Source organism: Trichoderma gamsii, assembly GCF_001481775.2.
Source record: "Trichoderma gamsii strain T6085 chromosome Unknown Scaffold_41.2, whole genome shotgun sequence".
Classification (NCBI taxonomy): domain Eukaryota; kingdom Fungi; phylum Ascomycota; class Sordariomycetes; order Hypocreales; family Hypocreaceae; genus Trichoderma; species Trichoderma gamsii.
In genome coordinates, this window is record NW_020171378.1 from 157,026 (window position 1) to 169,382 (window position 12,357).

At 45.1% G+C, this 12,357-nt stretch overlaps 5 protein-coding genes across 5 annotated transcripts; all 5 read left to right on the forward strand.

Annotated features, from left to right (window-relative positions):
- Positions 1–2,015: 2,015 nt before the first annotated feature.
- Positions 2,016–3,355, forward strand: TGAM01_v209004 (hypothetical protein; the record flags this gene model as incomplete). Its single annotated transcript, XM_024550460.1, has 6 exons — positions 2,016–2,060; positions 2,117–2,492; positions 2,560–2,702; positions 2,793–2,979; positions 3,040–3,218; positions 3,278–3,355. The coding sequence occupies 6 exons, from the start codon at positions 2,016–2,018 to the stop codon at positions 3,353–3,355; spliced, it is 1,008 nt and encodes a 335-aa protein (XP_024404794.1).
- Positions 3,356–4,272: 917 nt separating this feature from the next.
- On the forward strand, positions 4,273–5,675 carry TGAM01_v209005 (hypothetical protein; the record flags this gene model as incomplete). Its single annotated transcript, XM_024550461.1, has 2 exons — positions 4,273–4,341; positions 4,407–5,675. The coding sequence occupies 2 exons, from the start codon at positions 4,273–4,275 to the stop codon at positions 5,673–5,675; spliced, it is 1,338 nt and encodes a 445-aa protein (XP_024404795.1).
- An 838-nt stretch (positions 5,676–6,513) lies between these two features.
- Positions 6,514–7,368, forward strand: TGAM01_v209006 (hypothetical protein; the record flags this gene model as incomplete). Its single annotated transcript, XM_018807392.1, has 1 exon — positions 6,514–7,368. One exon carries the CDS (start codon positions 6,514–6,516, stop codon positions 7,366–7,368), a length of 855 nt encoding a protein of 284 aa, XP_018659379.1.
- Positions 7,369–8,502: 1,134 nt separating this feature from the next.
- On the forward strand, positions 8,503–10,326 carry TGAM01_v209007 (hypothetical protein; the record flags this gene model as incomplete). The annotated part of the gene is made up of 1 exon (XM_018807391.1): positions 8,503–10,326. One exon carries the CDS (start codon positions 8,503–8,505, stop codon positions 10,324–10,326), a length of 1,824 nt encoding a protein of 607 aa, XP_018659378.1.
- A 605-nt stretch (positions 10,327–10,931) lies between these two features.
- On the forward strand, positions 10,932–12,011 carry TGAM01_v209008 (amidohydrolase 2; the record flags this gene model as incomplete). The annotated part of the gene is made up of 1 exon (XM_018807390.1): positions 10,932–12,011. The coding sequence occupies one exon, from the start codon at positions 10,932–10,934 to the stop codon at positions 12,009–12,011; it is 1,080 nt and encodes a 359-aa protein (XP_018659377.1).
- Positions 12,012–12,357: the final 346 nt, after the last annotated feature.

Sequence of the window (12,357 nt, forward strand, 5' to 3'; positions counted from 1 at the left end):
TCCTGTTTTCCCTTTTCCGTGTCTATTTTTCGAAAAGATTTAAAGAAATTGGGCGAATGGCGATGTAAGTCAAGCTTTGGAGAACAATCTTCTATTGGAGAGTGGCGCGGCTGGATCTGATGATATAGTCGAAATCCAGCAGAATCTACAACTCCGCTTCACCTGAGTCATTACGCAATACTTATTTATTAACGACAGATTTCAAAGCAGACTGATTGTCAAATGTCAAATATGGAATCGATGAGAAAGAAACTAGGCGTCACCCTTAGTTTTTTCACTCAGTTCTGGAGATAGCCTGCTTACTGTTGCGGATACACGAAGCAAAAAACATGACAAAAACTATTTGCCCTGATGCTCTATTCTCGAAGAGCTTACAAATTGTTTAAGATTATTTTCTTTTAGTCTATCTGGAGGCCCCTAAATTTATAAATCTTTTCCGTGGCTATTAGCGTGCTCATAAGATCAATTAGAGCTCGCCATGGTTGTTGATAAATTAATCGGACATTTTACTAAGGTTCCCGATTTCCACGAAACCCACTGTGAAATAGAGACAAAGGCTACCGAGGCTGCAAATAAGTTGGTTCTTTAGATATATGTATCTATTATTGGTGATTGTAAGGTGGGCTTCAATAGAATTGCAATCAGCCTGCTCTTACGATTCAAGAGCGCTGTGCCTGCAAAACAGCTGAAGAGTAATACTGTTACGGCACACAACTAATTCTATTTACACCCTAATCCATTTGGCTGATCTTAAAGATGCAATTTTCTTACTTCAAGCATAATTCTTAGCGCGCCCGTGAGGAAGTAATTTCATTAATCAGGCCCTAAAGTCCCATTTTTCTTTTTTTTCTTCTTTATTTTAAGTAATATATTAAGTTAATAGCTCAGTTCGAATGTGGCAGCTTCTCAGAAGCGTCGATCAACGTTACTATTAATTTGACACCACTGCAGGCATCTATGGAGATGCGTATTATCCGGAGACGCCATATCTGATAAAGTATAAGGGGTGGCCCTAGGACATGATCGCCTGGCTTGAGATCGTGGACCTTAGATCTTAGCCAGATGTCATTACACAATGCTATTCCGATCTTTAAACAGTAACTGAGTAGACTTTCCGACTTTGTGCACCTAGCTAACAACATCATTGTCTGGTTTGTGTATCGGTTCGTTTTCAGGTGTGTCCGCAGAGTTGAATAGTATCTTGGGTATCCGTGCCTATCCAATTAGTCGGATTTCGTCCGATTAATGTCTTCCCATCTCGGAGTCGTGATCTGGCTACCCGTAATCTCAAATTCCAAGCTAAGTGGACCAGTGGCTTCTTCCATAATCTTATGAGGTGGTGAGAACACGTTGGTTGTAGAAGAACGTTGCTTTGTCAGTTACGTCACTTGCTGGAAAGTACTGGAGCACAGATAAACATTTACAAGGTTTGTAATACTAATAGAAAGGCTATAGATGACGGATATTGACAGAATGACAGATGTTTGATAAAAAATAAAGGATCTATGTATATTACTGAGGAATTCTCTGTCACGGGGAGTTTCCTTGCTGAGGAATCTTTCATAGAAACCATCTAAACTCGAATTAGTGACCGGATAATTATTTTTTCTTAGTAGTAAGCTTCTTTGTTCTAATTTCTCAAGCAATTTATCATGTAAAAGACTGCATTTGAGAGTATGATGCAATCCTCTTTCGTCTGGCGTTTAAAAGTATTAGTGATTGGCTTCTTGCTCCGGGATAATTTGTCAAGCGTCCGTGTTGGCGTCAAGTGCTAGCGCCTTCAAATAACTTGCACGCCATTATTGTGAACTCGCCCAACCACGGTAAACTTTCTTTTTTCTCTACTTAATCGTAAACTCAAATGACTAGTGCAATATTGGACTTGCTTCGGTGAGATTTCCTAGCTATAAGACACCGTCTTCCGCGGCATAAATCTTTGTCGCCTGTGATTTGCCCTTTCTACATCATGTAAAACTCTCTTTTGTAATATTTGACTACCAAGTTCTTCACAAGGCATGCAGTACAAAACGTTCGCCATTCTTGGAGCAACAGGCCAGCAGGTTATTGAACTCGCTACTTCTGCCTGTCGGTCAACAATTGACTAATATTGAGCTAGGGAGGGGCCATTGTGCGGCATCTTGCCAAAACCTATACCGACGCTAAAATCCGCGCCATTACGAGGTCCCCAGATAAGCCCAATGCACAGGCACTCCTGTCACTAGGTCCCAATGTATCCCTTGTTCAAGCAAGTTTTTCGGACAGGCAGAGTCTGGTAGAAGCATTCTCAGGTGCAGAGGTAGTTTTTTTAGTTACGGACTACTGGAATACTCAGAACAATGCCATCTCGCCCAACCTTAATACCGAAATCACGGATGGAATGACAGCCATCGAGGTTGCTGCTCGTACGGAGAGTCTAAGACATTTCGTCTTTGGGACTTTGCTGGACTTCGCGCCTCTCTCAGACATGAAATGGAGAAACATGTATCATTTCAGTATGTCATCTTACACCATGGTTGGGGTCGTGTTCAGTTATCACTCCGCTAAACGTTTACTGCCTAGACACTAAAGCGGTGTTGAATCATTACATCAGAGCCAAGCCAGATCTGTGGGCAAAGACAACCCTCATATTTTCGCCCATATACTATGAGAACTATCTCACTTTCGACCAAAAGTTTTACCCAATGCTTGGTGGCCCAAGAAAGGTGCGCTGTCACTCTCCCTTTGATCATAATACTTATTCGCCCAACAAACAGTATTTCCCTTACTTGATCAAAACTGAATTCGATCACTAGGTCGGTGATGAGTATGTCGCGTGGTACCCTGATGGCGGTACCTCGAATCTGTCATATTTGAGCATCGAAGATTTGGGTAAGGTATTTGGGGCTATCATTGAGAAGCCGCAAAACTACTTTCAGAAGATCGCTGTTGCGATAGGGGAGTTTTTTTCCGCCCAAGATCTAATTGAACAATGGGCAGAAGGTAATCATTCTGATATTCTTGAATCAATAAGTAATGTTTGCTCACCAATCGTGATTATAGTTGTTGGTGTCGAGGCCAAGATTGAAACTCTATCGTCAAAAGAATTTACTGATAGAGTTGGAAAGCTTGGAGGGCCTGAATTCATGGCTCTGGAGATTTACGAGCAGATGAGATGCCTGGAAGAACTGGGCGATCTGCGATCGATCCAAACAGAGATTGAAACAATCGATATGAGCCAGGTAGGATTCCAGAGCTTGCCTGCAGCAAATGATGCTTCTCTAATATTGCCAACTTGCAGGTAGTAGAGCTTACGAGCTGGAAACAGTGGGTCGCAGCACAAGACTGGACCGAGTTTTTTCAATTTGTCAGCAAATGACAATTTGCAATGCCTCTGCGAGCTATGTTGGAAGCTTGCCATATCAGTAACTCTGCGCAAGCATAGGAAATTTGCCAATACTGTTTGCCGCTCTTGTACATTGTAGTTATTTTTTTACATGGGAGAAGTGATATTAAAAATTGTGTCGTGCAAGGGCTGTTTGATGCGCACTTGGAGTCGGAATAGCAATCTTTAGCCATGCCAAAGCATTTTAACTCATGTCCACCCCTTTAACATAGAGCATAGAGCATAGAGAACTACTAGGAACTGTAAATAACTTTTCAAATAAGACAAGTAGCACTGTAAAAGCCTCCTCTTTATAGTCCTAAAATATACTCTCATGTATCAATCGTCGTCGAGTTTCATCTCCTCGTCCCACATTTTGCCCTCTTAAGGGGCACATTACGGTTATCATTAACCTTACTTTTCATCCAACTAAATCAGCCCCCAAAGTTGGCTTCACCAAGTCAATAATAGCGCCTACACAAGTGAAAAGCTTCTTTGATCATTCTACATCCTGATCTGTAAACAAAAATCCATATTAGTAAACCAATCTGGTCAAGTCATGATACCAATAGCTCTGAAGGATGGGCTTCACTGGCGGTGTAGATAATTAGACATCCATTAGCGTGATGGAGAGGACGTAAGCCACCGATCTTTGTCAGTGGCTTGTGCATTAGCTATATTGCTGGATCGGTCCAATAACGTAAACGGCCGATCCAAACTCTAAAATGCTTCAGCTGACAGAGCACAAGAGGCTGATAAGTAAGCAATTTCTCCATGTCGGGAGGATTCTGCCACTTAGTCAGAGAAATTCTTCAATAATAACTCCGCACTTGGCTGCAAAACCACATGTTTAACTGTTTTGACCATCATTGGCAGTGAGACATCATCGCCCAACTGCTTTGCAAGGTAACATGCCCGCATTGGAAGTCCCAAAGAGGGGCAAGGGGCGCCCCCGAAAAGATATTGATCCATCCGTAAAGGTTTGTCGGTACTATGCGGTGTCCTATCGACTCCATCGAACAATGTGGGCTTACTTGATACGTAGGCTCAAAGAGAAAAGAACAGAAAGGCTCAAAGTATATTCAGAGCTCGAAAACGGGCCACTGAGGCTGCAAATGAGCTACGCATATCCCAGCTTGAGAACACAGTTGAGCGGATGGGCGATACTTTCCTCGAGCTTGTGAACCATGTTATCCAGGCGAACCAGAAACGCAGAGACTCTGAGTTGACAGGGAGGCTCCAAGAGTCCATCCACACGTTTCTCGTCTTAGCTTCAGCTTCTTCGGATCAAAAGTGGGACTCTCCAAACACCGGAAGTCAAGGTGACATCCGCCAACCAACTCCGCATGAGGTTGAGATCCCAGTCACTGAGGAGGTAGCTGCGCCAGTAGCAGTTATGACAGACGCAAGCTCATCCCAGCAAGTATCAGATCTGCCATACTGGAACTCACCGAACTCTGGAAACCTCTGGAGTCTTCTTGATCAATTCGGCTCACCCCCATCCTTGCTTCCCCAACTTACAGGGCCTCCCACCAACGTGCTAGGAAACGGTTGGACAAGGGATCTACCATTTTCATACACGGCTACTCTCGGCGAGGCTGTTGGACACCCCACCGCTCAGTCCATGAGCACCCTCCTTATTCAATCCACCCTATACTATGTTTACTACATCCTACTGGAGGCAACCGACGTGACGTTCTCAGACGTGGCCAAGGATATATTTCGCTACGCGCTCAAATTACACTCGAGAGATGAAATATTATTTAACATTCGGTGGTTTTTGGGCCCAGGGCAGCGAGAAGCCTATAGACTGGGCATCACAAGGTTTCAAATTCTCGATGCTCAAGACCACGAACATTTCCCAACATTGAGTCCCGCTGTGGATTCCGATGCGCTGGGAGACATTCACGCATCAAAATTGCAGACTTCCAGTCTACGCCATACACTACTCAATGCAAGCGGCGTCGAGTCTTATTTGCTACAGCACGGAGTTCGGAGGATAACGGGAGATATTCTAGAAATCGACCTAGGACAGCGAGAGAATTATAGCGAAGCACAGTCGCGAACGACTCTCCCGTTCAATCCCAATTTGATCAATGCGGACGTGTTTTTCCCCGCCGTGTCGCAGGGAGGGGGCAGAGCGGCAACAATTCCAGCCCAACAAGTCTCTACGCCACGAATTGTGAGATTCTCGGAATCAAGTTTTATGCGGTTTCTAGCTACGCAGGCGTCACATTGTTTAGCCTATGGGCCTGCGTATCGAAAAGACCGTTTGCCTGATTTGATAGAAGCTGCTTCTGTCACAAGCAGATAGAAACAATACTCAAATTGGCCAACAAATAAAAGTATAAATATTATGATGAAAGAATTCGAGCCATGGTATTGACAAGGTGACTGTATGGGTGCTTGGCCTTGGCATTAGACATGCTGGTCGATACAAGAAGGTGAGATCATTATACTCTCTTGAGTTCTACCCAGGTAATTTAATCATTTTGCTAGTTTACAGTGTTTTCTCTCTTCGTAACTCACGATGTATACATTCTGCAAACCTCAGAATAATCGTAGTATCTGCATAATAAATGATGTAATTTAGCATTGAAGAGCTTTTTAAATCCCTTAATGGAGAACGCATGCGCTCCGTAGACTGGTCAACCTACATTTCGCTCCCTCTACTATTGCGAATCTCAAGCCAACCGATGACAAATTATACTACGATAATAATAGAATTTATCACAAGTACGCGTTACACTTCGGTTATATTGTCGGACTATCTTGCATAGAAAAAGATTACAGCGCTGCGCATGGCCACTTTTTGACAGCCACATATATTTATTTTAAAGTAGCGTCGGCATGTTTATTCAGAATCCCGCCTAGGCTGAGTAATAGTAACACATTAGATATAGAACAAAAGTACCCAATGTTCTATTTTCCTCTCTATACACGGATTTGTAAGAATGCGAACCTTTGAATCTCTTTTGTAGCCCGAGTTTAGTAATGCGTTGAGCACATCTTTTCATGAACAAATGTCGTTGCAGCAGGAATCATTATGATGCTCTGTAGCCTGCGCAAAAGTATAAATAGCCAGCCTAGGGCAAGATAAAATGACAACTTCACTTGCAACGACTGCATAAACAACTCAACAGACAACGACCATGGCCTCTTTTGTTACCACCCACGTCAAACCTTATGATGCCCTTGATAATGTAGTGGCAGCCAATCCACTTACTGGCAAATCTTTCCTCATTACAGGCGCCGGTCGTGGCGTAGGCGAACATATTACAAGGGAAATTGCGGCTGCAGGCGCACAACGCATTGGACTTGTTGGTCGCAATCTTCAACGCATTAACGAGGCCAAAAAACGCTTTGAGGAAGCTTTTCCGGAAACCGTGTTCGAGGCATTTGCAGCTGATATTACGGATGAAGTAAAGATTGGTGCTATTTTCAAGACATTTGGGGTCCCTGATGTCTTGATCAATAACGCTGGCCACTTTCCAGATGAAGGACCTTTTATCAAGGAAAATTTGAAGAGTTGGTGGACTGGCTTTGAGATCAATATCTTGGGAACTGCTACTGTTACGCAGCAATTCCTTCGAGCCAAGCCTGAGGGCAAGAGTGCCATTGTTCTTAATGTCTCTACTCTTGCTACTCATATGCGCTTCCCATTGCATGGATGGTCAGGCTATACCGGAAGCAAACTGGGACAAGCACGAATTTTTGAACACATCCGCTTTGAACACCCAGACGTCCGATTCATTAACTGCCACCCCGGTAGTATCAAGTCCGATGGTTTCGCCAAATCTGGTGCTCCAGAGCCACCTACTGGTATGACGGATGGGAAGCTTGCGGGCCAGTTCTTTGCCTGGCTTGCTTCTGATGAAGCAGAATTTTTAAGCGGAAGATTTGTTTGGGCAGAATGGGATGTTGATGAACTCAAGGCAAAGAAGGATCAGATTCTCAAGGAGGATCTACTTCTTACAACCATTGACGGCTTTACTCAGGGCTGGTAGTTCTGAGAAGGCTTTGCAGCCAAGTGTTAAACTGAGGAGGGAAGCCCAGACTAGTTACTACACTGGGCCGCCCCTAGCTGCATAAATTGTAGCGGAGATACTATTCCTTTTAGTAGATAGAAAAATGATATAAATTTACACTATAATGGGCTCGATAGAATCCAATTCTGTTTGGAACTGCGCTCACAAACAACCCCAACGGCCGACTGCTGGTCCCAATGCAGATAGATACACATATGATTACGTAGTACGAGTGCACGTTTTAATTTGAGGCTGTTGGCTTACTACAGATGTCTCAAAAGTGAAGGTCAACGGTCGCTGCCCAGGCTTTTAAGTGCTCGATCACACCACGGCCACAATGTAGCTTAGCTAGAACAAACTGCATAGATAGACAGCAGCATATTAGATCATCGACAGCTCTATAATGGATCCGGCTGCAAGTAACTTGTTTGTAGATACAGTTGCAGCTGGGTGACGACATGTGAGGGATGCAGAGGTGCCCATCAATTCTTTCTTGTCTCGGGGTAAGAGTCACCCAAGCTTTGTAGAAATTAGCATAGCTAAGTAAAAAAATAGAATAATAAAAAAACAGGATTAAGGAATCTTTATGACTTGTAAAGTCATTAGTTGTAATTTTCAAAAGCGAATAAACAATTGCAGCTTATCTATTAGGCCTACCTCTTGAACGGGTTGAGAATAGAAAATACATAAGAGAAAGAAGAAGAATTGTTGGATACACCACTTATAAGTGGACTTGACCTACGGGTGGTACGCTTAATGATAATACTTGAATGTTTCAAAAAGCTTTGCCCGGCCACCGTAAAAATGCTCGTCGTACTGTTATAACTGGCTCCGAAAAAAAATTGAACTAGCATTAAGGCCTGTGAATACATCATATGAGGGATGTCCTACTAGATGGATGAACGACCAGGGTGCTCCTTAGTTAAAGCAGCGTCTCCACCGAGACTTGCTCTGCTGACGCCACTTCGGCCATTCACAAAGCCATTTACTTTTCGCAACTTCTCTGCATCCCGTCCCTTGTCTCGTCTCTTTTTACATCTGCCATAGGCGAATGCCGCGTATATGACAAGCTATTGTCATTCACGTTGCAGGCCCACTATAAACAAGTTCAGCATGGAGAATTCCGTCTATCCCCTCTTTGCTAGCAATCCCCGTCGCAGTTTTAGTGGATGTTGGACATGTCGACTGCGCCGAAAGAAATGCGATGAACAGCGTCCCATCTGTCAGGCCTGCGCATCTCTTCAAATTGATTGCTACACTGAGAACAGCAAGCCTAAATGGATGGACGGCGGAAGTAGACAGGAAAAAATGCTTCAGCATATAAAAGCCCGAATCAAAGAGACGGCACCTTATCGTCGTTGGAACCGCACGCCAGGAGGAAAAGACACTTTACTTCGGCCTACAATTAGTAGGGACTTCGATCCAGCAATCTCACTCGACGCGTTAAACGAAACTCCATATCAGATAAGCCGGTTATTACATCAACACGTCGAGCAGAACGACCAGGCCAACAGCGGTGTTTGCGCGTTGAAACGACTGAGTGGCGTTGTTCAACAAGGTAATGATTGGCTCCAACGACCAGACATGTTTCTCGTTACGTATTACTATGAGCACTTGTTGCCATTCCTATATCCATTTTACACCCCCACAATTACTGAAGGCGGCAAGTTTTGGGTTCTCGAAATGATCCTCAGCAGCCCCGTTGTGCGCCAAAGTGTGCTGTGCCAGAGTGCTTATTGGCTCTCTCAAGCAACACGGGGCGCCGGGGAGCAACGTCGCATCGAAGAGAGTGTCAATGTACCAATACACGACGCCTTCAGAGTTATGGGCCAAGCTTTGAGCATTATCAATGCCTCATTTGTCTCCCAACACCTGCATGGGAGTGCGCGTATCCTTACCGGCATTATACAACTACAGCGATTTGAGGCTGCACAACAGCAATTTAATGGCCACAAAATGCATCTCACAGCCGCCGCAACTTTATTTAGGGAGATTTTGGAAAGCTGTAGGAAGAGTGATGACGGCGTGACAGATCCTCTCACAGACTGGAACGCCGCCTTCCATTGTCTTGGCCCAGCCTCGTGGACAGCCCTTGAAGCAGGGATCCACATCCCCAGTGCTGAACAAGCAGCTTTTCAATTCTCGACGAGTATTCTCTTTATGGACGACATCATTCTTAGCACGGTTTTATCGAAACAACCCCTCTTGTACGACTACCACCTCAGTCTTCTCGGGACAACTCCAGCAGAAGCTACTTCGGCCAAAGCGGTGTTAGGCCTTGAGGGCGTGGTAGGGTGTCAAAACTGGGCGTTGCTTCAAATTGGAATAATTGCAACTCTTGACAGTTGGAAGAGGAGAGGAGAAGAAGCAGGAAATCTTGATGTCATGGAGCTAGTTCGTCAGGCCGAAGTCATTCGAGATGCCTTGGAAACCAGACTCCTCGAAACTTCCGAGATTCAAGTTTTGTATGCAAATCGCGATGATGACATACGACAATGTGCTGCGGCTATCCCTGACTACAGCAAGCCGACTCATCGCTTGCCTTCTGAGGCTCGTATCGCAACCCAGATTTGGGGTCATGCAGCCATAGTATACTTATCAGTGGTGGTATCCGGATGGCAGCCTTCTAATGCCGTGGTGCGCCACTCAGTGCAGTCTATAGTAAGGTTATTAACTTGGGATTTATCATCATCATCACGGGGCCTCTTACGAGGCATGGCCTGGCCGTTGTTCGTGGCAGGTTGTATGGCGGATAACGCTCAAGAGCTATGTTTTCGAGCCTTGATGTCAGAGCCGATGATGAAAAGCAGTACAACAATTCAAGAAGCGCTTTCAATCATGGAAGATATTTGGAAGATGAGAGATGCCGACGAGAACACCTTGAAAGATTTCTCTTCGTGTTTCAACTACCGCGGCTATTCATTGTGTCTAGTATAGCCTGGCTCGAGAAGGCCCGAAACCATTGTTGAAGATTATGGGAAGACCGATGTCAACAAACTCCAGACAGTCTTGCATATTGATCGCTTGTGTTATAAATATACCGGGTGTATAATTCACTAGCATCCATTCTCTAGCCTAGCATTGGAGAGGGAGTTAATCTTCGATCATCAGCCCGGTGGCTTATTACTGGTCCGTTACGGCCGTAGCTAGGTTACTTTTGACGTTAACGCGTGATTGTTAATGTAAACTCAAACTTATAGCCTCAAGGCCCACATACCGCGCGGCATAAATGTGGAACTGCATGCTTTCAAACATCTTGCCAACTTAAGATTAGAACATCAGTTCCATTAGCTTGTCTAAAAGAACTGCACGAGCGGGCGGCAACATATGGATAGCGCTAACATGAGTCTGGCTGCAAAGCAACTCATCTCCCGCGATTGAGAATCGGGGACGGTTGCAATTGGGTAGACACATGACAGGGAAGACATGGGCAGCAAAAGGTATAAATCAGGCGACGCTTCATACCTACGTGCCACGAGAAGGCAGACAGTTATTGAAACGCTCTACCGCATCCTACAAGCACCATCCAATTCTCAAACATAATGTCTACGAACGTTACCTCTATTGGACCCGGAGTCACTTATATGCGGCCTGAGCTACATGACATTAAACCCATTGCTGTTGAAGAGCACGTACAGTTCCCTCAAATTTTTGAGAGTCTCCCCGAGTCAAAAGAGGTTGCCCACGTCAAGAGGAAACTTGAGGGAATCTTACAGTACCCTCCTCTGGCTTACGCACGAGGTCGAGGTCTCGAAGTTGGTGCCCAAAGACTCCGAGATATGGATGAAGGGGGAATCACAATGCAAATTCTCAGTTTTGGAAGTCCACTTAATACGACATTTGCTACCGCTGAAGAGGGTCTGAGACTTGCTCAATCTATCAACGATGAGCTCAAAAAGGCTGTTGACAAAGACCCGACGCGTTTCAGAGCTTTTGCTGAGCTGCCATTTCACGCTCCAGAGCTAGCAATAGAGGAATTGCGGAGAGTTGCGGCGATGGGGTTTGTTGGCGTAATGCTTTCCGGTTCGGTAGGCGGTACCGGCAAGTTTCTTGATGACCCTGCATTCTGCAAGCTTTTGCACGAGTTTGAGATACTGGATATGCCACTTTATTTGCATCCTGGAATCCCACCTGAGCCCGTTGTACGAACATATTACGAGATACCTGGAAACAATCTCGCAACCGCTATGATGGCGAGCGGCGGCTGGGGCTGGCACAGCGAAGTGGGAATCCACGTGCTTCGCTTGGCCATATCCGGTACCCTCGATGCCCATCCTCGGCTAAAGCTAGTCATTGGTCATCAAGGAGAGATGCTACCATTTATGCTACAGAGATTTGATGGGGCCCTCGAGCATAAGGCACTGGGCTTGAAGCGGAGTGTGGGGGAGATTCTAAGAACACAAGTCTGGGTAGCCCTCTCAGGATTCTTCACGCTGCCAGTCACCCAGTTGACTCTGCAGACCTGGGGATCAGACCACATCCTGTTTGCTCTGGACTATCCGTATGTGGATTGCCAGCGGGTTCCTTCGTTCCTGAAGGCAATGAACGATCTATTCGCCCCTTCAGACATGAGAAAAATACTCCAGACAAACGCGGAGGAGCTTTTCAAGTTGAGGACCTGAGACATCTGGGTCTTGGTGATATAGCCAATTGTTTATAAAACACAATATATGGACTCATCCTAGCTATCGGAACCAATCTTAGAGTGGCGCCTATTCCAATCGGCCAAGAGAAGCGTTTAATTGATTCTCATATCTTATCTTGTGATCTTCAGAACCTTGACGATAAGCGTACTTTTCCCCGCTGCCTTCTGTGTCACCTACACCCCGTATTCCCCGTATTACTAATGTAATTTGGTTGCTTAGCATTGAGACTTCGACTTAACGTCCGACTTACAGTAGGTAACTCCCCCGCAACTCCACTGTGACGTAGTACATGTAAACATAGGCACAGGTACACACATCTCTT